At 25.9% G+C, this 25,881-nt stretch overlaps 1 protein-coding gene across 5 annotated transcripts in view; it reads right to left on the reverse strand.

The window, feature by feature from the left end:
* LOC129963754 (cytosolic carboxypeptidase 1-like) overlaps positions 1 to 25,881 on the reverse strand; it is a 59,914-nt gene that overhangs the window by 17,025 nt on the left and 17,008 nt on the right. For 2 of the 5 annotated variants that reach the window (XM_056078326.1, XM_056078318.1), the window contains exons 2-13: positions 19,999 to 20,195; positions 14,361 to 14,428; positions 14,183 to 14,252; positions 13,952 to 14,092; positions 12,935 to 13,066; positions 11,182 to 11,304; positions 10,568 to 10,714; positions 9,042 to 9,269; positions 7,205 to 7,281; positions 4,257 to 4,358; positions 2,881 to 3,476; positions 387 to 419 (exon numbers count right to left, since the gene is read on the reverse strand). In XM_056078326.1, coding sequence (XP_055934301.1) covers positions 387 to 419; positions 2,881 to 3,476; positions 4,257 to 4,358; positions 7,205 to 7,281; positions 9,042 to 9,269; positions 10,568 to 10,714; positions 11,182 to 11,304; positions 12,935 to 13,066; positions 13,952 to 14,092; positions 14,183 to 14,252; positions 14,361 to 14,428; positions 19,999 to 20,104 — 1,823 coding nt within the window. In that variant the 5' untranslated portion in view covers positions 20,105 to 20,195. Of the gene's footprint in view, positions 1 to 386; positions 420 to 2,880; positions 3,477 to 4,256; positions 4,359 to 7,204; positions 7,282 to 9,041; positions 9,270 to 10,567; positions 10,715 to 11,181; positions 11,305 to 12,934; positions 13,067 to 13,951; positions 14,093 to 14,182; positions 14,253 to 14,360; positions 14,429 to 16,578; positions 16,716 to 19,998; positions 20,196 to 25,881 lie in introns of those variants that run through there. The other 3 variants (XM_056078302.1, XM_056078293.1, XM_056078310.1) reach the window with 3 other exon arrangements.

Genomic DNA, 25,881 nt, shown 5'->3' on the forward strand with positions numbered 1-25,881 from the left:
ATAACTCACAAACTAAAACCAACTACAGAAAAATCATTAGACAATTAAATTGTGACATTTTTCTTAAAGTTTGTGATAGTAAATTGCTTATGCACTGATTGTTTTCCTTTTTTTTTTTTTTTTTTTTTTTTTTTACTGATGACTTAATGTTATCATGACATCTGATATAAAGCTTTTTTTCGGTTGTTTGATATATTTTAAACCTACTTCACATTCATTTAAGTTCATTCTCATGAATCATTTTAACATTACTCATCTCACTTTGCAATTGTTCTGAATAATCCTTGAAACTGTTTAGAAAATGCACTAATTTTAATCTACCCAATATTATCCATCAACAATAATGAATGATAATTAATCTAAGATTTACAATGACATATACTAACCACAGCAGTTGACAATCACCACTACATGCGAACCTAACAAAAATGAATTATCATATGTATTATTTTAGATTTCAAATGTTAAATAAATTCAAAACCAAATGGAATGTCAGTTAAATAAAATTTTTTATATAAATTTTAATATGCTGTAATATTATTTTGTAAAAGTTTATAAATTGAGCATTGTAATAAACCACTAAATAAATTTACATTTCCAAATTTTCATGTCAATTATAGCTGTTAAGATATAAAATTGCAGAAAAAACATCATGGCCACAAGCGCATTTACTGAATATTTGTATCAAATTAATAAGCAGGAAATTAAAGAAATATTATGACATATGCAATACCTTTAAAAAAAATCCAAAGAACTAGATAATTATCTACCCTTTAAATCGCAGAGAACCAGAAATATGTAGTTCATAAAGCAAAATTTAATACTTAATCTGACATACAAAGACAAAATCAGCAAACTATTTTAAAATATAATATAAATTTTAAATTATATTATATATAAATATTTACAGAGAATAAATATAAATCCTGACAATATTCAATTTGATCATTTCTCAAAACCAAAGAAATTTTTTTTAAAAAATTTATCAAATTTATGTCAATAATTTTAAATGTATATCAAGACACTAATGGCAAAATAAAATTATGATCAGTATAACTTTCTTTTTGATGACATGATATCTAATAAAAAATATTATTTCATTGACATAAGAAAAAGCAGAAGTTATAAAATGTCTCATTTCAGAAGTATGTAATATATGCTATAACCTAACATCAAGAAAAAAGAATATGAAAGTGATTGTTAGGACTAAAAACTAAACATTTCATAATATGCAAAAAATGTGCATATTAAGATTACTTCTTCTTCTTCCTCTTTAAAATTAATGTAAAATGGTAACATCAGAGATGCATGAAAATTGATAAATTGAATCACAAAAAACACCATTTAAGGAGTTAATTACATATGAAAGTAATTCCTTAATTTACTCTATTCCAGATAACAAAGTCCTGTGAATCATATGCACCTCAAACATTGCACATAAAAAGAGCAGCCTCATAAAAATATTTTGTTATTGGTTCATAACTATGGTTACTATTAATTTAATTACATTTTTGCAATTTCTTTTACTTCACTTAATGACCAATTAAAATTTCTCTTCTTTATTAAAATTCACTAGCCTACGAACATGTATAGATTATAGAAGAATAATTCAATGAATGTGTTGTAGAAACATGTTAAACATCTGATAACATACAAGAGTAACCCATTTTTAAATGTCCAGAGATTTTGATCTTCACAAAGAAAAATCTCCAAAAAGTGCTAAAAATCTTTTTGCAACTAAAGCATTATTAAATGCTAAAGAAATAATGAAACTGTTGATAAAGAATTATTATTTTACACATTTTCAATAAAGCAAAAAAAAAAAAAAAAAAAAAAAAATGGATACATTTTAATTTCAAGGAAAAGATTTTTTAAAATATTTCTCATAGTGTATAAATAAAAACAAATTAATATTCTTTACTACAATTCTTTTTAGTTTCTTTCAAGGCAGAATATTTTAAAATAAAAAAAGAACAAAAGACTAATCACACCATGTTTGCATGAGAAAAGCATGGGGAAAATATTTAAACATAATACTACTCAATGCGTTGTTTATTTGTTATGAATAGCTGGATTATCAAGTAGACTGCACAGGAGACCCTCAACTTTGAAGAAATGCCCTCAAGATTTTAAAAAAAAGTATTATTTTCTGTTTTTCTATTTGAATTTACAAGAGCAATATATCAAATTTATCGAAATTATAATTTAAACTTCAAAGCATTATTCTTAGAAATGTTTTCATGCTTGAAGAATTTGCTTCAACATTTTTTTTTTTTTTGCAGTTTGTGAAAAATTTACAAATCAAGAGTTCTAGCATGTTTCGTATAAGAATAATTGAACTATATTATAAAAAAAAAAAAACTATTTTAACCATTTTGTCAAATTTTATTTATTTTCATTTTGACATTTGAAATACTGAAATCAAATCATTTGAAGGTGATCTGCAATTATATTTTTTTGCCATCCTAGTTACACATTATTGCTACTTGAAAATTGCTAGTATACATATTTAATAAAATCAATAAAATGATTTTAGAAGTTGGAGAAAGATATCTCAAAATTTGCATTGCATATAGGTCACTATTGAACATAATCTGGCCTTTCTTATAAAACTCCAAATCAGTTTGCTACTAATGAAACAAATGGTAAAATCAATTCTGAATATGCAAGTCTTTATGCTAAATTAAAATAAAAGAAATATAACAAATATAATAGAAAATATTTAGATTTAAATTCCTATTTTTATGCATCATGACACACTAGTTTCAAATTTTCAAGATTCAGTAGCTGACATTATTTGGTCATTAAGATAAAATGATCAGAATTTCAGAATATTTTTATTAAGGAAGTTCAATATTAAAAAATAATAATAATAATTACCTTAATAGGAAAGGATCTTGTTTCAATAAAGGTGTTTCAAGCTTGATATCAGATGAGTAATTCATGATATCTGGGTATGCAAGTTTTACCAATGGGGAAACAGAGACAGTTGAAAAAGACTGTTTATGATAAATATCAGACAGGCTAACATTTTCAATAAACTTTTGGTTCCTGCTCTCTTCTCTGGCACTTTCCAAGAGAAGTTGTCGCTCAAAACGAAGTAATTGACAGTTTTTATCACCATTTAATTGAGAAGATGGAATGGCATTTATATCACAAGTTGTATCAGATAGATTAGCTCGCTTGGCTGGGGGTTTGCCACAAGTACCTTGCCCACATAAAGCAAGAGTAGTCACTGATGTAGTTTTTGGCTGACGTTCTTTCATGCAGTGAGATAATTCAGTAGTTGGTTTCCGAATTTTGCGTTGCATTTCTTTTTTGGTTAGAGGTGGACAAGGCTGTTTTGGTACCAATTTTGGAATAAGAGAAGTAAGCTTTAGATCCTTAAATTCAATCACTGGTGAAGAAACATATTTGTCATAGAAATCATCTTTGAAATCTTCGCTTTGCATATCATCTCCAGCAGCAAAATGAGGCTGCAATGCAATTAAATAGATTTATCACATTTACTACAATTAATAAAAATGAAAAATGATAAAAAAAATAATTAACAATACAAAAAAGATTCAAAGAAACATCATTTTGAAGTGCTGTATTGCACTACTTGAGATATTACATATATACTTCAATATTGTTAAACTTGATATTTTTATACTTAAAAGTTAACAACTTTAATAAGAATTAATTACTTTATTAAGTCAAATTTAGTTTTATACAGTACATAAATTACAATTAATTTAAACATTAAAAACATAAATGAAAACAATATTTCAATTTTAATAATTTTTTAAATCAAACCTTTGGTTTAGAGATGAAGTTTATAAAATTATTATCATTTTCATTTTACAGACAATAAAGAATATGCTAAATAATTTTGTATTGATAATGTATTAGTAAATTTAAAAAAATGTCTACAGTGCTTAATAAGGAATTTATAAAATAGCTTAGAAAACAATAACTCTAGCCTCAAGACATTGGATTTTGTTAATACTATTCTCTGCAGTATCTACATTCAATGCATAATATTTTGAATAGCAAAACAAAGTTTTAAAAAATGCCAAAAGCCTATTTTATGTGTTTTTATATTTAAGGATATTATAGTGAAGTTGAAAAAAAAAAATGTCTAATGTTACCTTCCATTATAACTTCATACAATAAAACTCTCATCTTATAAAATAAATATAATACCATTGTCCTTTATCAATAAATTAAGCATATCACAAGATACAAACTGGAATACTAGAAAAATCATCAACCTTTATTTGTTGAGTTTCATTCATTTCATCGAAAAACACAGCAAAATGTTCCACAGATTCCCCATATGATGATTCAACAAGATCAAGAGGTCGCATCTCCTGCTGTAAAATTTTGGAATTAAATACCAATAAGAAAATCTTGCAAAAAAATTCCACTTTTAATTTTTTAAGGCATAATCTTAATAAATTAGCAACATTGAAAGAATGCCTGATAAGTAAATATATTGTTAAATGTTAGACAAACATTTTTTTTTTCTTTAACAAAAATACTCATTAAGTGTAGCCTATTTTTTTAATGAAAAAAAAATATGCTGCTTTCATTTTATGAGCTAATAATTATTTACACATAAAATTAAAGCAGTGTATTATAATGCATTAACATAAAAAAATAATCAAATATAATACATGAAAGAAATAAAAATATTTTTTAAAAGCATTCAAAGCATTAGAAAGGAATAAAATAGTTAATTCATAAAATACTGAACTTTATGTTTTATTGCAAGACCTTTTGTGAGATACTGTTAAAATTATTAAACACATATTCAAATAATTCTTTGAAATATCAGATTGACTAGGCATTGATAATACAAGCAGAAACAAATACACAATAAGTAATTTCATTTTGTTTACAATAACCATACTATAATTTAGTAAATATTATTAAAGAAAAAAAAATAAGAAGAAAAAACTATTGAAATTTACAATTATTAAAAAAAAAATGGGAAAATTCATTCAAATTTAAACAAAGATAATTTAAAACTTATATTCGTAGGTTTTTCTTATTTATATTCAAAAGTTTTTCTTAAAAAAAAAAAAAAAAAAAAGGCTTGTTGATGGATAAAACCAAAAATAGCAAAGATCATATACAAATGCGGAAGAATAATACCTAACTGTGCTACATAACTTATTCATTTTCAAAGATTATCAGCAGGATCATTTTACTTCTTATTATAACATGAAGCAGATGAAATAATAATTTTTTTTTTCTACTATTATGCAAGGAAAAATAAATGAATTCGTACCATCAATTTTCTTACTTGAATCTGTTTCAAAAGATTTTCTAAAAAAAAAAACTATAAGAAAGCTGAGCTGGGGGGGGGGGGGGACTATAGCCTCAGAATACCATTTCAAAGTGTATTTATTTTAAGAAAATCTTTTGTTTATTTACATATTTATATATTTTGAAATTTCAAGTAACAAAATTTTCTTCTAAATAATGTAGTCTTTAATCCCATATACTTTGAAAATTAATTCCAATTAAATTTTAAATAAATCTTTAAATTCTGAAAACATATTAATTATTTTTTAAAAAATAGACTAAATGAATTGATATTAGAATATGAATCTTGAAGATACAGAAGTACATACTTTAAACAACATAATACAAACCCAATAGAAAAAGAACACCCATTAAAGCTATTTACAATGTTCATTTTTGTTTGTTAAAAATATTTTGTATAAAATTTCAAGTGCATTAATATTTATAGACTAATGAGTTAATTAAAATCAAATGAAATAAATTTAGAATAATTTTTGAAGCAATTTAGATATCTCAAACAAAACTCGGGAATTAAATTATTTGCTCCTATTATAATATTATATAAGAGAAAATGATATAGTGGAAATATTACATAATATCTTTTTAAGGCTTGAGCAAATGAGAAGTAGTTTTTTTATTCATTATTAAGTTGTTCAATTATAAATTAATTCTTTTTTCATTCATTAAAGTACTAATTTTGAAACAATGAATAAACTTTTATCAGTATGACACTTTCCGTTTTTTTTAACCAATGACATTTTTTTGCAACTTTATTATTTGTCATTTGTATAACTTCCAGTCATCAACAACAACAAAACCTAATCAAGGGCTATGTCAGTATATCATTTATTACAACTTGCATCATTTAAGGAGTTTTATGGGGAGAAAAACTGATAGTTAGAAAGTTGAAACATATTTATTTTCAAGTCATTAAAGGTCTGATTGCTCATTTTTGTCATGGAGAAATAGGATTCCTATAGGATTTGCCAGTTTAAACAATTTTTCTTTAATTATTTTATTATTTTTCAATCATTTTTAACAGTAAAGCAATACAAAATTTATAAAAAAAAACCTTTGTAATTCTATTAAATTAATGACATTCGTTAAGAATTTAAGATTTTCATTTAGTTCGTATTGACTCATTATAATTTCATAATATATTTCAAATTATAGCAAACAATCTATAAAAATAGACAATTTCCAATATGTTTGATGCACACAAAGGATATTTGATTCATTTTGTACAATGAATTTCTTTCAATTAATGTGGAATTCAAATAAAGATGTTTTAAGAATTCTAGCTTTTACAAATAAATGTTGATAACTAGAAAACAAACTTTTTTAGCTCATGTCAATGAGTTAAAAGAAAAATACAACGGTCATCTTTTATTGAAAAATTGTCACAAAGAAATCAAATAAATTAGTTCTAAGAATGAACTATAGGAATCATTAACATCATAAACACTACATACTTCTTTATGATCATCAACCACTGTTTCCTTTTTGTGAAAATAAAAAAGTAAAATACCACAAAAATTCTCTCTTTCACATCCCATGTTGATTTTAACATCATATAATATTTATGTGTAACTTGTAAAATATTTGTTATATTAGACAACTAATGTTTAATGAAATAAATTGTATGCCTGATGCCCGACAGAAATTATTATTCAAAACAGTAGCCAAATTATTTACAAATGGAAACTTTAATGATTAGACACCAATCTAATAATTACTATAAAATGAAACCAAAATCAAGAAAAGTATATCTTTTTCACTTAAGCAATATACAAATATTCTAATATATAATATGGCAAGTTAATTTTTTATGTATAAATGTGGTATATATATTTTATGTGGTTGGTTAAATATCAAACATTTGTAATATTACACAATATTTCTTAATTACCTCATCAGAATCACTTGCACTATCTGCAGATGACATCGTAGAAGATGCTAAGCTTAAAGTATCATCATTTTTGCCATCTGCAAATAAAAAAATTTGAAACAAAAAACAATATAAAAATTCCTAAAAATAATTCCAATATAAGATTCCTAAAAATAAGAAAAACTATCTCCAATTAAAATATGTTACAGGACTTACTTTTAGTAATCAGCTGATAATCCATCAACTTTCAATTAAAAAAAAAAGCCTGAAACTCAACAGATCAGTGTGGGGAAAAACTAATTAAATTAAAACTGACATGATAACTCAAAAGCAAATAGAGATGAAGAGATTAAATTTAGTAAAGGGATTTATCATCGTAATTGTTGATTTGTGTCATATTCTAAATCAAATTAATGAAAGGGTTGACTGTCTGTCAGACTGTTTTTTCGAGGGTGTGAGAAAATTGTAGTTAAAAAAAGCATCTTAGATAAATGAAATTTGGATGTGCTTTTATCATCAGATTTCAAGATAAAATGCATAAAATTGATTCCAATTAGACAAAAGAACTGTTTACCTGATTCTTTTCACTATATTATAAAACATGTAATATATCACCTTGAGTAAAAGTCAAAGGGTTACTCCCCCCCCTTCTTATCTCTAATTAAAAAATATAGTTAAAAAAATGATTTTTTTTTCATTCTGATTAAGCTCTGCTTCTCCTAAGTCAAGCCCTGCCACATCATAATTTATTCTTTTTGGGATTCGGCGAAGTAAAAATTCAACTTACTGCCAGCCCAATACATTACTTCATTTTAAAATTTATTCGACTGCATGTAATTTGTCCTTCATAGCATTTTGTACATTTTTTAATGAATATTCACACAGGTTTTTCGAATCTTATTACTTTATTTACTTAACTAAACTAAGGTATAGCACACATAATAGTTCATTGTAAAACTAAAACTTTTAATCCGTGCTTTAGTTAGGTTACATGGAAAATAATACCTTTTGTAGATAATTCTTCAATATTCTCTGGTGGCAAGATTTTATTTTCTAATAATGTGTTTCAAATAAAAAACATAAATTAATTTATAATAATTTATTATTTTAATAAAAAATATGTAATTAGTTTTTTAAATATATAAATTAATTTATTCATTACATTTCAAATAAAGAAATGTAATGGGTAAATTAAATGAATATTTATTGAATTATTCACAATTCATTTAAAAAGATAAAAATCCAAATGTGTAAATATGCATTATAATATAGTGCAGGATTAAAATTACAGCAGTTCTCCATGATTACAATGTATTGGCAAAAAATATTGGTAGATTTATCAAAATCTCTCATATTTAATAATCCAATAGGCTATTCAAGTCAGTGTATAATATTATCAAAAATTTATACACTTAATTTTGTATTTTGCATTACTTTATCATACACATAATTATTTTCACATTTCTATTGATTTAAAAAGTTTAATCATGAATACTGAAGGTTAGCAAAGTGAATATAGTAATTAAGCTTAAAAACAAAAGCATTTATTTACAGCAGCAAATATAAAGACAAATTAGAGGTTAAAGATGTTTAAAAGCATAAAAGATTAATGTGTTTCCTTATTTGTTTGCATCACAACAATGAAATTAAAATCAAAAGCTGAAGTGACGTAACAGTCAGAATAAGGTATTTTCTAGATTAAACACATATATAATGATAGTAAATAGTAGCCTAGAGAAAAGGAAGAAACTACTTTCCAAAAAGGAGGAATAACATTGAATTCCAATAAATATACTTTTTAGATTCTATTTTAAATGTAAAATAGAGAAGTAAGAAGACTTTAGAAAACATAACTCACCTGAACTATCTGATTCATTGTGGTTATAGCTTTCAGAAAATGAAAAATTAACAGGATTGTTTAATTTTTTCACAGGCAGAGGCCGAGGAGGTAAACATCGCTGAATGACATTGCTTACCAAAGAGACCAAGGTATTGTAGCGATTTCCAGGAATTTCCAACAAAGTTCGACACCAAGATAATAATGATGGAATGGTTCCAGCAGAAAGTAATTTTTCACGGCCAATTTCTGAAGTAGTTAAAGCATTATATAATATTACAGCAAGTCATAGCAATTTTAAAAAAAGATATATTTTAAGTAATTTAATATTAGGATCAAATACAAAATAATATGAAAATGAAATCAGATTACAGTGAAACTTTAAGATAAATATTAAAGTAAACATTTATAAATACTATTTTTGGTTTAAATGAATAATTTGTTTAATAAATTGACTAAATTTTAATAATTTTTTTTTACAATTATTAATAAACTACAATCATTAGCAAATTTTAAATTAAAAGATAAATTGCCCACATATTGAATAAAAAACTTTCTGAAGATTTGTTGTCAATTGTTAAAATAATTCTGATATTGCACAACACTCACAGAATTGCTTATATTATGTGACTTTACTGTGCATAGGAAAAAATTTTGACATTATGTTTTTAACGTAAACATTTTCTACAATATCAAAATTTAATTTCTAGATAAAAGGGAAATGCAAATTAAAATGCTTATTTAGAAAATCTTAGAAAAAAATGTTAATAAAATGAAAGTGGTATTTTTTTTTTTTAACCATTTTTGATAATGTGGCAAATTTTGACAAAAGTGTGTTAAAAAGTTTTCAATCTATTTTCTGTTTGAATATTTATCTATCATCTATTCAAGATAATATAAATAGTTTTTTCCTAGAAATATTCCATTCTGTGCTTCAGAATTTACAAATGGACAATGGATCAGTTTTTAGCATGAGTAATTAAAAAAAAAAAATTCCAGTTACAACAATTAGTGGATTAACAGTTGATTTTGAAGCTCTCTTTGCTTATTTTTATGCATTTTTTCAAATTTATATCAATATGATACTCCTATTTGTCAAACTATAGCATAGTGACATTGAGAAGTTTATGTGAAATTTTACATTTTTAGAAAACTATACTTTGATTTTATTGTCCAAAAATTACATCTACCAATCTTTCAAATGGCTCTTTTTTAAATCAATCTAATATTATATTTACTTCAACGCAAATGAGAAAAAAATTGTAGAGTAAAAGCTATAATTTAAATTACAGCATTTTATACAAAATAAAAGGTTTTATTTGACACAAAATTGAGAAATTAAGATTATTATTACTTTGGCATATTCTATTCAAACATGAAAATATTCCACACAGAAAAACCCAATCGATTTATAAAAATTTGCTAACTATTTCACTTAAATTTTTTTTTTATTTAAGTAAATGACAGTAATATTACATATTACTGTCATTTACTAATAATAATAAATAATCTAAGAATAAATAATAAAAGAATAATTTATAACTTACTTATTTGAGTTAAATGGACTAGAACTTTTAAGCCAGTTTTACAAATAGAGCTGTTAATTCTATTACAGCCAGCTGCATTGGTACTGAATATAATCTGCAAAACTCTAGAAATAACATCATCTTTTACAAACTGACGAGCTGCATGTCCTGTACAAAGAAAATCATAAAAGAGGCGATGAATTATTAAAAACAAAACGTATATAAATAAAAGAATTAAATACTATATGAATCACAGAAAGTAAAGAAGAATTATAATTTTATTTCTATGCATAGTTGAAAGGATGAAAAGGCAATTTTTTATAACACAAGTGCAAAATTTTTTTTAGCTTAAATTTTAAAATAACTTCTTAAAATAATTACATCATAAAAATAAATAAGACATGCAATTTAGAAAATATTAAGTCCATATAGAATGTTTGTAAGTAAAGCTTGCAGTAATACTTTGTAAAAAAAAGTAACACCTTGAATAAATCAGTAAGAGGCAAGAACATCATAAAACTTCAAGCATTTATCTGGTACTTTTAGAACAACAGGCCAGAAATACAATATAAAGAAAATAAAATCTTATGTATGACATCTATCATTTGTAATATTGTGTGATATTAATAACTAACTTGTTCGAGTTGCTTCTGAAATGGCCTCCAGAACTGGAATGATTGTCATTTTTTTGGGTTCATCTAAGAAATGTAAAAGTTCTCTTGGTAGCCCATCTTTACAAAGCTTTGTGGCATTTACAGCTAAAATTAAGAAAGATATTTTTCTTCAAATAAATGTAAAATATATAATAACAACTAAAAAAAACAATTTTATGGGAAAATCCTTTATATGACTTTTAATGATATAGTAAGAAATTCAGATGGCATTAAAGTTTAAAACATATACAAAATAATATCAATATTCAAGGATTTTTTTTAAATAATCTAAAACTCTGTAAGACATATAAATAAAATTTGTAAAATGAAAGAGTATCACTTAAATTATTAAAATGAATGAATATCATCACAATTTAATGAAATGACTTTCTGTAAGTCTTAAAAGGCAAAATCAGATTTTGAAGACTACATTTTTGATATTTGATAATTGCTGAGCATATTGTTCTATTTCTGATGCCAATAAGAAATATTGAAGAATAAGCACTTTAATATTGGAAAGTAATGAAAAATATTACGGAAATAAAGTGAGTTTAATAAAAAAGCATAAAATTGGTCAAATTCACATAAATACTGAGACTTTATTCAAAGTCTAATATAAACGACAAATGTTTAAATGCTACAGTTGACAGTTAAAAATTATTATAGATTAAAAATTCAATTATGAAAGCAAGCAGGTTATTAACACTCTTATATATATATATTTATTAATAATGTAGACACTTTGTAAATAGAATTCAAAATTTTTGAAAGAGAAGTTTTTAATCAGTGAATAAATTTGATGAAAATGATATTAAACATAAATTAGGTATACAGAAGAGCTTTACTTATTCTAATTTGAAAATACTGCAAATAAAGAAGTGGAAAAATGATATACATAAGAACAAATTTAAAAATGAATTTATAAAAAAACATTAAATAAATTTTTCTTTTGAAAAAAAAAAATCTATTCTTTTTACTAATAAAAACATGTACATGCATTGTTCTGAGAATATCTAATGCAGTGGGAATAATCTGAAAGCTGCAAGACATTCATTGTATCTAGATATCATTCACATTTTTTTTTTTTTTTTTTTTTTTTTTTTTTTTTTATGTTCGTGCATAGAATTTCATCACTTTTTTGATAAAATGGAAACAAATCCTTCAACAGCTTAAACAAAACATCTTTAGTGAAAATAGAACACCACCAATTTAATGATTTTTTTTTTCTCTGCTAACTATGCATATAAAAAAAGGTTTTCTCTTCAGAACAAAATTTTGGATAGACTGAAAAATCAATATGAAAAAATAATTCAAGTAATCTATTAATAATTAGATCATGCAAGAAAGGCACACAAATCGGAGAAAAAACACACAAACTTATTACTTAAAATAAGAGAAATTTTCCCTATTGTTTTAAAATAAGTTTTTTTACTAGCCTTCACATTTAATTCTAAGATATAAAAAAGGTTCTTAATACATTGAATGCCAAATTTAGCACTAGAACTTCAATAATCATATTTCAGACCGAATATAAAGAGTTCATATTTGTTAATGAAATATCAGTAAAATATATCTTCATCAAAACAGAAAAGGCACCTAATTGCCCAGCTATCTCCCAATGACTCAGGTGAGGCAGTTAAAATCTTAAACTGAAATTCTACAGAACTAAAATTATTGGAATAATAATACAAAAACTATCTGTTTAAAATGGAAGTACAGAAAAATTTAGGCTTACAACTAGCCATGATTTTCTTCAAGAGTCTCATTATTGTATTCAGTACTTTGTATCTTTTTGCGTAAGTTCTAATATGTGTTACAATTACAGGAAGGACACCAAGGAATCTGGCCTTCACAGCAAACTTTTTGTCTGAAAAAATAAGAATAAAAGAATTAAAATGAAAATTGTCCCCTATATTTGAAATTAAAATTTTATACTGAAACAATTGATAGAACCATAAACAAAAGATAAAGCAAAATTACTCCAGGCCGGAAATAAAAGTTAAATCATTCCGTATCTCAATATTTTTTAAATGAATGATTTAAATTGTTATTTTAGGAATAAAATAATATATTTTAGGTAAAATATATTTTTTTCAAGACTTTAGCTTGATATTTTTTTCAATAAAATTCAACGCTTAAAAAACTTTATTTTAAACTTTTGCCATAGAAATAAGTTTACATGAAATAGTATTTTATAATCTGAACATCATTTCCACTGAGAAGGAAAACATATATTCTTCAGAAAGTAGAGCTAACATAAAAGTTCAATAATCATAGTACTTTAAATATGTATTTAATTTCAAATACAAAATATTTATGAAAGCAATAAATAGCTCTTTTTTTACAGTAAGAAAATCTGCATATCATTAATTTAATTTCAACTCCAACAGTTTAAAACTACATTAATAAATATAAGGAAATCAAGAAAATTGGTTATATTTTCAAAAACTGTGTTTAATTGGATTTTTTTTATAAAAAAAGTTAATAATTGATTTTGTTGAAAAGTTAAAGTTGATAAAGTTTATAATTGATTTTTTTTATAAAAGTCAGAGCTGTAAAAAAATAAACAAATTCATTTATTAATTATTAAATTACTCAATTTTAATTTTTAAAAGTAAGAAAATGCAAAGATGTATTATTCAGTGATACTAAATTGAAGCTTTTGTAAAATTTTAATCTCCTAATTCAAAAATATCATAAATTTAAAGCAGTTTTATGAGGAAATACGAAAAAAAAAAAAATGCATTATTACCTTCATCTCCAATTCTAGCAGTTACTTTATAAAGAGAAGAAATAAAATCATCTCCCCAAGACAATTGGCATTTGACTATAAGTTTCAATAAATGATCCACAGCACCATGGAATACAAATGCTTGTGCATGCTCATTTCCTCCTGTTTTAAAAATAATATTGATCATTTCAACAATATATTAATTTGAAGAATGTTTATTTTATAAGTGAAATTAAAGAAAAGATGACATACCTGATTTATGTAATAGCATCTTTTCTATAATCAAAACAGCAAAATGCCTTATATGCTGATCTTGACTTTTCTGAGATAAAATAAACTCAACATCAAATATAAAGAATTTACAAAGAATTTAAAATTAAACAGGAAAATATTTACAGCAAATAAGAACGAGTAAAGAGCAAAATATTACCTCTAATATTGCAACCAGAAGTGGTATACCTCCACTGTAACTGGATACAAAATGCTTCATTGCACTGTCTGAAATTTGAATAGTTTATTTCAGACAAAAGTTATTAATTGATAAAATCAAACAAAAAATAGAAGGAGCGAAACATAGTAAACATTTTTTTTTAATGTGCAAATTGCCAAACAATAATTAAGGAAAAACTTTTAAGTGAAAAAAATCATTCAAAAAGATAGCAAGAAGTATTAAAATTTAATTTAAAAATATTACACTGGATTTTTTTTTATTTAATGAAGGCAAAAACAAGTTGAGATACTATGAAGAATGACAGTTAAAACTGGGAGACAAGAGAAACTGACATAAAAAAAACTGTAAATAAACACTGATGAACTTTGATTAAAAGCCAAGTTCAAAGGCATAATGTAATGGCATGTTTCCAATGTTTAAAGAGTATCAGCTGCTAATTCTAAAATAAGATGAAAGAAGATCTTTCTTCAAAAGATCCTGAAGGGGGGAAAAAAAGGAATTATTTATGAAAAGGAAAATAAATTGGATACCCACAGCATATACAACAAAATTTTTAATTGCATTCGAAAGATAAACAGATTTTCTTTGGAGGTTTTGGCTAATTTTTTAAAAATAATAAACAAAAAATGTTTAAAATGAGTTTTTACACAGTCTGTGACATATCGCTTAAGTATGTTTGACAGACATTTTGTCTTGGCACTTAATTTCTGTTGGAGGAATATAATATGTTAATGAAGATATTAATTAAGTTTATCAACAATGTGGGAATTTAGAATTTTAAATTCCCTTGCTGCAAAGCTCATTAATTTTGAACCATTTATGCAAGGGGATGAAACATAAGAGTTTGGATAACAGCCAAACGCAATTCCACAGAGAGAAGGCAAAGGGACTTTTCATACAACTCTTACCCATTATGTTATAATGCATTAAAAATTATTAGATTTTAAATTCATCAATGTAACAAGAATATATATGTAAGAAGATTGAAAAAGCACCCAAAGTTTGCCATTCAGGAAAATTCTTAATTTTATTTTCATTTATTTAAAAGTCTGCAACCAGGAAATTTTTACATTATCACAATAAAATTTTGTGGGTTGCAGTGAATCCTGACATGCTCAGCTTTATTACCGGAGGATAGCAAGTTTGAAAATCGATTCTTCGTAGATAATTCATGCCTATGAAATGGATATATTAAATCCATCAAAGGTCAAATGCCCTTCCTGCAGCTGTGGCAAGGAAGTTGAAGAGGAGATGGATTTGAGGTGCTGTCCTGTCTACAGCCCGAACAAAAATAGTGCTTGCTTTGCATCAAAACGTGACATTAATATAAATAATTAAATCATACTTTGTAACTCTTGATTTCAAGACGCAGCCATAATCATTGCAAAAGAAAAATGGGAAGGTGAAATGGAAATCGTATCAGTTAACAGCAAAAGTGCAAGAAAAAAAAATCGGCATTTCCATTTAAAGGGAATGCATATTGAGTCTATTGATTGATTTAGCAATGAAAAGAGACTGATGTTCAGGACAATCAAGCGAGCACTTAAAAACAAAAGGCTAAGTATATTTGTTAACCTGGAAGTTCTTTCCAATTCATTACGAATCTTCAAATTAATGATAGTCTAGGATATTCTACAAAAATCTAACAAAAAACCCCTTCTAGATTCGATTTGACATTTTTGGACTTGACTAGTTGCTTTTTCTCCCCGTATATACATCAAAAACGATATTTTCTTCATTTAATTTCCGCGGAAAAGAACTTTAGTAGCATTTTGTAATATTTTTAAAAGATACGTAATGAAAGCGATAAACGACAGAATAATAATAAAAAAATTAATTTGAGCTTTTCTTTGCCCCCCCCCCGCCTTCCTAATACACTTTTAATTCAGAACAAATATCACACAAACGTAAAAAAAAAAAAAAATCATAAAAATTATGAAAACGGGAGATATTTTAAAAAATGTGAGGTGGGTAACGTATCTGCATACATACTTAAAGTACAGATATAATCATTCAAAACCATATTTAGCATTTAATAATAAAATGAACACCCCCGCGCCACTCCTATTAAATGAAATCAGAAAAAATCAATCATTTATACCGCCAAGTTTCTAGAAAAAGAAAGAATTGCAAAATTTAAAAAAAAACACACACAAGCAAGAATTTTTTACTGTTTAAAAGCAAAAGGATATCTCACCTTCTGAGCAAACAGCATGTTGTAATCTCTCTATGGATCCAACATACAAAGCACGGTCAGAGCTTGTCTTTAAATTTACTAATTTTTCTAAGCTTTCGATACATGAGTTAACCACGCTTAATGGATCTTCACTTGGTCTGCATGCATAAGTGATAGTAAAAATACAATCATTCAGTGTTAATAAAAGCAAAATACAATTCTTTTGTTAGTCATTACCAGTGGCATAACTGATTTTGGACATTGTTATCAAGTAATTTTATTTTTCTATAAACTGTCAGATTCCTGTTAAATCATCATTCACTCTGAAATCTAGAATATGATGGCAATAACAACAGAAAAGACTTCACACATAATCATTAATTTTAAAAACATTGCTAAATTTCATTAATTCCAAACATATATTGTTTACAAATTTTATCAGAGACTTGTTAAGTTATTTAAAAATTCAGAGTTAATCCATTATGTTAATTCTTATGGTTTAGATGGCCAGAATCAAAAAAGTGTTATTGCTAGTAGTATACGGATTAAATGCGAGCTCAAAAAATATCTTCCGTTCATCTCTAATGTAATGTATCTTCGCTTGCTCTCTCTAGTATATAAGTAATGTTGAGAATTAGTCAAAGTATGTATCCGACTATATAATTTCCCCATTTTGCAGCTCATCATCCAAGAATGTCTTAATTATTAAACTAAACTCGCATGCTACAAAATACTGACATTTTAAGTGAAAGAACAAAATTATAACAAAATTGGTACAATTCTTTTAAAATTAATTTTTATTTCATATCCATAAATTATTTAACAAGGGTATAGTCATTAGAATAATAATTTATAATTAGTTTTCTTCTCTTTTTTGAATTCGTATGCACTTTTTTAAAAGTGAGTGAAATTCGTATGCATTTCTTAAGAATGCTTTTGCGAGCATTTCTTCTTATTGTTAAAACTCTTTTCGAAAAAAAAAAAGAAAAAAAAAAATCAAATGCTTTCTTTGTTCGGAAAATTAATGATTTTATACATTTTATTTTTTCACTTCATGTCTCTTAACGATTTAGTTAAGAGCGTATAATAGTTGGCAATTAATTTTCTTTTCGAGTTCGTATGCAATTCTTAAAAGATTAAGAACATCAATGTGTTTTTCGCAAAAAGTTCAAATACCTTCCTTTGTGCTACAACTTATCGTAAAAAAGCAACAGAATACATTGTATTCCATGTAAATCCAACTAATTATAATAGTGTAGCTATTGAGCCAAGAAGTGCGATGACTTAAGGGCTTCTGACCGCGCCAACTTAGAGTTGGTTAAAAATAATTTAACACGCATTTAAAGTACAGTATACTGTTGATGTTAAAAATTGTAATTTGCCAAATTTTCCATGACAAAATTATTAAAGTATCAGTGTTCCAGAAGCTCCTCAAAAGAGCGTTTTGTATTTCATTGTATACTGATGGGGGATTCATTTTGTCCCCTTTTTTTCGACGACCGAAGTCAAACTTTGATCACAATTACAATTTCAGTAACAATAAGATATAATAAATTTCATTCTTCAAAATCGTTTCGTTTTTGAACTATCGAGTTAGCATGCATGAGAATGGATAGACAGACGGACGGTGAACCCATTGGCGGATTTGATTCAAACTTTGATACAGATTTACATTTTAGATGTTAAATTTGCGTACCACATTTCAACACATTATTTTTAGGTTTTTGTAGTTATCGTGTTCATTTGCATTTGGACATTGATCCAGACAAATTTCCAGAGAATGGATTTCGTTTTGAATTTAATAAAAGGCTACAAATTTGGTGTGCATACCAAATTTAACCCACTCAAAATCATTTGTGGTTTTTCGTATTCATATCCAAACAGTCAGAATTTTAAAAAATATGCTTTTCGAACTCATGGAAATTTGAAACGCGGAGATTCGAAAAAAATCTCGAGATAAAATTTTTCGAATAACAAAATATTTTATCTTTGCATCTTCGTATACGGGAAGTCAGAATGACAACATTTAAGAAATTACACATTAAAATGAAACGCATCAAATAAAATCATGAAATGCTCTTCAAAAATCCGAATGCGAACGATTTATTTTACAAATAAACATATTTAAGATCTTTTTTTTTTTTTTTTTTTTTTTTGTAGATTTTAAAAAAAATTGTAAACTACACATATATTAAATTTGTTGTATACGAAGTGCGATAAAAAACAACAATTTGGAAATGATTAACAGTTTTGATATTTTATACTTGATTGATACTTAAATAATTTTTAGTAATTATTTTGATTATTGATCGATTATTCTTTTGTAATAAAAAGCAAAAATAAATTGAAGCAAACTATAAGTGAACAGTAACTAAAGTGAACAGATTTACTGAACGTTCATTGCCTTAGAAACAGTTCTCCATTCATTTCCCTTCTTCGTCAATAAAACAATTCCATCATTTATGCCACTGGATTAATGCATTTGAAACTATCTAAATAGCATATCAGAACATATTTTTATTTTAGAGAAAGATTTAGTGAAGTTAGTTAGTTAGTAAGTAAATTAGTTTCACACACACATATACAAATATATATATATATATATATACAAATATATATATATATATATATATATATATATATATATATATATATATATAATCTTCGAGGAAAAGAAATTTAACTAAAGAATGAATGGTAAATTTATTTTGGAAAACTAGAGGAAATGACCTTTTTAAAATAATTTGAATCAAAAGATATTTTCTTAAAAAAATTTTTTTAAAAAGAAAATTAATAAAGAGACAGAAGATTTAAAAGTTATATCAAGATGGGCAATTTTAAATTATGCAATTAAAAGAAAATGCCCGCAATTCTAAAGGTCTATTTAAGAGGGACAGGAATTAAAATTAATAGTAACTGATAAAGAAAAATGAACTGAAAAAAAAAAAACCTTTGCTAAAAATTAACTATTCCTAAATTTTGGTGAATGAAAGAACTCTAAGTTTAAATTATTATTCAGATCATAAATTATTTTTAGCTCAACTTTTTAAATTATAAATATTTATTTAAAAATGCGATAAAACACTTTTTAATAAAATATGAAACGCATTTTTTTTTTTTTTTTTTTGAATAGCTGAAGGGAAATACTTTAAAACCCTAAACAAATAAACAAACAGAAATTAACATTGGTCCATGGCTTGAAATGAAGCTTTTTTTTTTCCTTCCCTTTCAAACATGCAATATGACAGTGCACTGGAAAGCCAACTCATTAACTAGTAAATAAAACAACACATGATTATTTTTACATAGAGGCACGCATAAGCATGAAATCGTAACTAAGGACACCACACAAAGCGACAAGCACATTAGAAGCTTCGAGCAAAGGCAAGGCGAAGTGCATCGCGCGGGAGGGTGTTTTCTAAAAAGAGGAAAAGCTCTCACTTGACATCTTTCTCCATGCTGGCAGTGGTTTGATGCTGGTGCGCAAGGTAGGCAAGACAGAGAGGATCCTTCTTCTTCTCAGGATGTGGGAATCGGGAGAAGTCATTAGTGGAGAGACGGCTCTTTTTTTAAGAGTTATTCTTTTTTACTTCGAGAGAGTTGCCTTTTGGGTGCCATTTGGTGCAGCAGCAGGTGGCCTGTAGATACAAAGGTTGAAAATAGTCACAGCAGAGATAGTGCGGCACTATATTCTTGAAAATTTAAAAGAAAGCTCGTATCTTATAAATATGTGTCTGCCAGTTCCCTTCCTTGTCCCCGACACCATGCCTGTAATTACCCTCAATTGTGATGGGAGATGTTTGCCGTGAAATGTTAGCTATGTCGGCTTTCTCAAATGACCGATCTCTTTGTTTTTAAGAATGTGGCATAATATGTGGAAAAAAATGATTCATTCTATCGGCAATAATGAGTGATCCAAGATACAGAAGATAATAATAATATTAAAATGTTCCACTGAACTCATTCTTCTTGGCTTTTATCCAATAAATTTCCATTTTTTTCAATAAGAAAAAAAGCGCAAAAATCCATGAAGAGGTTAAATCAGTAATTGTTTAGACGTATTTAAGTTGCATTAGGAATTTTTAGCTATAAATGAGATAATATAATATCGAAATCCAGAAAAAAATTCAGTAGAATAATAAAATAAAAAGCAATCAAAATTGATCATTTCGATTGTTTTTCCACAAACATTCAAGCTCACCAAGACAAAATCTAAGCATGAAATCAAAATATATCTTTAAAAAAACTTATGAAACGTATGCTTCATTCATCCGTTTCTAAGTAGATTATGGATGTAGAAATAAAGAATATATAAAAGAAAGAGGTTTTGTTCGTTATTCTATAATGGCCATGATCAAACACCATCATAACTGAAATTAGTGGGGGGAGGGAGGAAAGAACTATTAAATTTCACTTCAGCACCGTATCATACTTATTTTTTTAACTATTGATCTTTCAAAATGTTTTTTTTTTTTTTTAATATTGCAAATGAAGTAACGGCCAGAAATATTTCCTTCATGAATTTTCAAGCATAGTATTAGTACCTCCCTCCTCCCCCCCAAAAACGATAATACAAAAAAAAAAATTGTTTTCTAAAGCATATTTAACACTGATTTTTCACCTTTCTCTCCTGTGCGTTTCAGTTGCAGAGAGATTAAGGAAAAGTAAAGAAGCCACAAAAAAATTTAAATAAAAAAAAAACTGTACATGTTTTTAAAATTTAAATTTTATAAATAAGGATTAAAATAATCATAAATATAATTATGTATATTTTACTCAATAGAAACAAACATGCTACATAAATAAATTATAAAATTAGTTTTTACTTCGATTTAAAAAGAATGCAAAAGCTTTGATAAACAAATATAGCGCACATAGCTTTGGTATATGAATTTCACCAACATTTATAATGCTTTAAATAATAAAATTTACAAAAATAAAACAGAAACTAAAAACAAAAAAAAAAAACATTTATAAACGATTCAAGAAAACCATAAAAGATCTCCATTTACTATCTATAGAAAAATGTTATATCATCTGTCCAGTTAAATGAAAGATAGTTTCATCAAATGGCAGTTAAAACATACAGGTTTTAAATTTTATATTTAAAAATAGCCATATTCGATTATCACTTCTGTCATTCAAACTAAAGATCATTCGAAAAATTTTATTAATAAAATAAAAACTAGTCATTACCAATAAGAAGTACTGAAGCTGAAAAGACTGATTTCAAATTAAAAACATTTACAATGCAATTCTTACAATAACGATTTAGTAAAAGTTAATAGAAAAACAACTCTCTTTGTGATTATTTCAAATTCCTCATTTAATTTACAATATTTTAGAAATAAAATTTTGTAAAAATACATCCAGTCCTCAGTCAATCGCAATCTAAAAAAATTTAAATAAGAAAATCAATTATCGTTTTCTCGTTCAAAGAAAAGATACTTGAGAAATACATAAATAAAATAAAGAGACAGAGTTGAAGCTACAAAATTTCCTAACTCAGAATTTCGGTTAAAAATTTTTTTTATTGATAAAAAAAATAGTGACCTCCCCCCTCCTCCATGAAAAATGCAGAGTGCAGCTTTAGAAGCGAAATTGCAAATGATGACCATTTAGACACTTAAACAATCTCTTTAAATATATTTTCTACATAACACCATTAATTTTGTTTTTATTTCTTTTACTACAAATCGGCCATTAAAATAAATTAGACAAAACCCATTTGAAAAAATATTTAGCATTTCATTGAATGAAATAATACAAAACTGAGGAAAAGTAAAACGCACTTTTATATAGTAAATTTTTCATATAGTAGCATTCAATAGTTTTTTTTTTTTTTTTTTTTTTTTTTTTTTCAGATTACGACTCCACAAAATATCTTAATAAGAAAACAATTCATGGTTACAAAGAAAAACATTTTTATTTTGTATTGTTACCCAATTAAAAAATGAATATGTTTTTAAGAAAAAAATGCATAAAGATGAAAAGAAAAAAAAAATAGCAAAAAGAGAAGTATACAACAGAATTACATAATTGAAAATCGACATTAAATTATTCTACGCATGTAGATCTCGATGGGGAGAAAGAATGATTTTTTTACAAAAGTCCCGTTAGTTTTGTGTACATTGTGTGCGCTCCACGTGGGCTGGAATGAGTCCAAATTTAATCACACTGTAAGAGGAGAGCACGTGATTCAGGGAGACATTCCTGGAAAGTTTTCAACTCATTACAATCTTGCTAAATTATTCCGATACGAGCATTTATTTTTGTAAGGATTTGAAATCGTAAGGTAAAACTAGAAGCCTTGATTATCGGTATTTTCAAAAATTATATAAATATTATTGGTAACTGCAATTAATCATTTCCAATCTTCCTTCAAAATTATACCCCAATATTACTTCACAGTACCAGGGAAACCCAACTTAGCTCGGCATTTTTTTTCTTTTGGTAAAATCATGTTTTCAGAGAAAATCTTAAGATATGAGTCACATACTGATTACATATGAATATTTTCAATCTTACCTACATATGAAATAGTCATTTAAATAAATAATAAAAAAAAAATCTTGAATGCACTGAGTTTAACATGTTATCGAAAGTGGTTAACAAAATAATTGTATTGTTGCTATTTGATGTGAGCCAAATGCATTCGTATTTGGATATTGTCATATAGCGGTATCTTTCACAATTGTGAGGTACCAGCAGATTATCATCCTATAGCAACAATGCAAGTACCACAAAAATTTTCGAGATGGCGCTATATGACATTGTCAGCACGAGAGCAGATAGAAAACCCCTCTAAAAGTTATCATTTTGTGTGTGTGTGTGTGCGTGTGCTCAGAAAAAACATCTATACCGATGAATTTAAAAAGCAAAATCTTACCTAAATATAAAATTTAATTCAAATCAGAGCCGTTCCCGATATACACGAAATAAATTTATATATAAAGAATTGCTCGTTTAAAGATATAATATATTAGCAATTTTTTTCTAATATTAAAGTAGAAATCTTTAACTGTAACAAATTGAATGGAATTGGTAGATATGTATTTGAGGTTTTCACACATGTAGCAATTATAATTTAAACCTGTCAGTAAATAAAAAAAAATGTATATATCACTCATTTAACTATTAATTTTAGTTATGAGCAAATATTATGAATCTGCAAGTCGGGGCACCATAAGCAAGTGGATGAGAAAGTGGATTCTCGTTCCTCCTGGAGATAGAGTAAATGTGGCTTTACTATCCCTCTCGTAATGGAACTATCTCCTAATGAAGGGATTTGACTACGGCTGGTGTTGGCTATTAAGATTCCACCCTTAGTTTCCATGTAAACGTCGCGACCCAATCATTCATTCACTGTAGCCTAGACAGGAGAGAAATAGCTTATTTATGGCTAATAAAAGTTTCATATCTACTTTCAAATAGATTGCTAATCAACAAAGCCGAAATTATGCAAGTAATAAAATGTAATTAATCATTCGTTCCTTAAGCTATTCAATACATTTAGCAATATCAGGTACGAGTAAAAATTTTAGCAATTTAAATATATATAGAGTGCAGAATTACAAATATTTTGATAATTATTTAGTCAAAAGTCACTTTATAAAATGGCAAAGGCGAAAAAAAAACAAAAAAACTGGGAAAATGCAGCTATACACTATTATTTAATGCAAGTCCACCTTGACAATAATTCAAATTTAATTCTTTAAGAATTATTCGGATAATTATTAATTATGTTAACTCATGTGTAAATACAAGTATTATTTTGATTACGAATTGAATCATACTCTTCAATTAATGAATCCCATTCTTCATAATAAATAAAAATAATCAATCAGCAAATAAATTATAAATGTGATGAAGATTACTTAAAACTTTTCTATAAGAACCTGGCACTTTTTATGAATTTTTTTTTTTAATTCCCGAATTTTTATAAATTATTTTTTTTTCCAATATCTTGATAAAACTGTTCTTTTACATGTATTATTTCTCAGAAGCTTTATCATTAAGAGGGCAAAATTAAAAGTGAAAATACACAATATTTACATATCACAATGATTATTATATATAACAGCTCCTTAGTCTAAAGATATTAAAAGAATGTTTTACAAAATTAAAGATCTAATAAAATATTTTCGAAAGTTTTAAATAAAATTATGATAACTTTCCATAGAAAATCTAATGAATTCTGGAATTCTTTAAATGGTTTACACATATGACGGGTGTATTTTTACATTTTTCAAATAATTAAGCCATTTATAAATGCTACAATTCATTGCAAAATTTACACAGGAAATATAATAAATTTCAAGTATTTTATGGATTCTCATTTGACTCAAAATGAAAAAAAAAACATTACAAAATAAGTGTCATCTAATTAGATAGTAGAGAAAATAAATCTGTTAAGGGATTAATTATTTCAATAGGGTTAAATTAGTAATACAAACAGTATTTGCATGAAAATTTTGATACATGGGAAAATTTAAAACAAATATGTATTATTTCAAAGGAGCAGATCCACGACCTTCGTAATACAAAGGTCGTGGCAGATCTCGTACAGGGAAAAAAAAAAAAAAACTTTTTAATGCTCACAAATCATTTAATTTATGAGAAAAAAAGCCCATTCGTACGAATAAAGATGAAAGAATTACATAGAAAATTATATTCGCTTGTAGATAGAAATTCTAGATATTGAAATATTGAATTAATACAGATAAAATATATTAATACAAATATGCAGATGCTAGAGCCTAGTTAACTAAGTTAATATATATTATACTAAAAAAATATTTTACACTAGCCGCCTTTGACGACCAGCCGGTTCGCCAATCTTAATGTTCGTTAAAATTTTAATAATTAAATATTTTATGCAATTCCAACTTTAATAGATTCTTCAGCAAAATATTTTAAAGCTTCAAATTTTGATAGTCATATAATTCACTCATAATATTATAAAGGCCTTCAGTCATAACGTGATATGTATCTCTCTAATTTTCTGTTACCCCTCGTAGAATTTATGCTTTAAATTAAAGTGTAAATGATTAATCTGCAATTAATATAATAATATTTTTTACTGAAACAAAGCATTTTTTTTAATAATATGATTACTGATAATAGAGTCACTGAGCGTTTAAACTTTATGGGCACTAAAGAATATCTTTCTTAATTTATGTAATATCTCAAGAATTTGTCAACAAAATTTTCTCAGATTCATCATGAACAGATCGATTAATGAACAATGTTTCATTTTAAATGCATTAAACACTAAGAAAATAAAATGAATCGTTTAAAATAATCGGTCTAAAGCAGGTTTAA

This window comes from Argiope bruennichi, chromosome 1, assembly GCF_947563725.1.
Source record: "Argiope bruennichi chromosome 1, qqArgBrue1.1, whole genome shotgun sequence".
Lineage (NCBI taxonomy): Eukaryota > Metazoa > Arthropoda > Arachnida > Araneae > Araneidae > Argiope > Argiope bruennichi.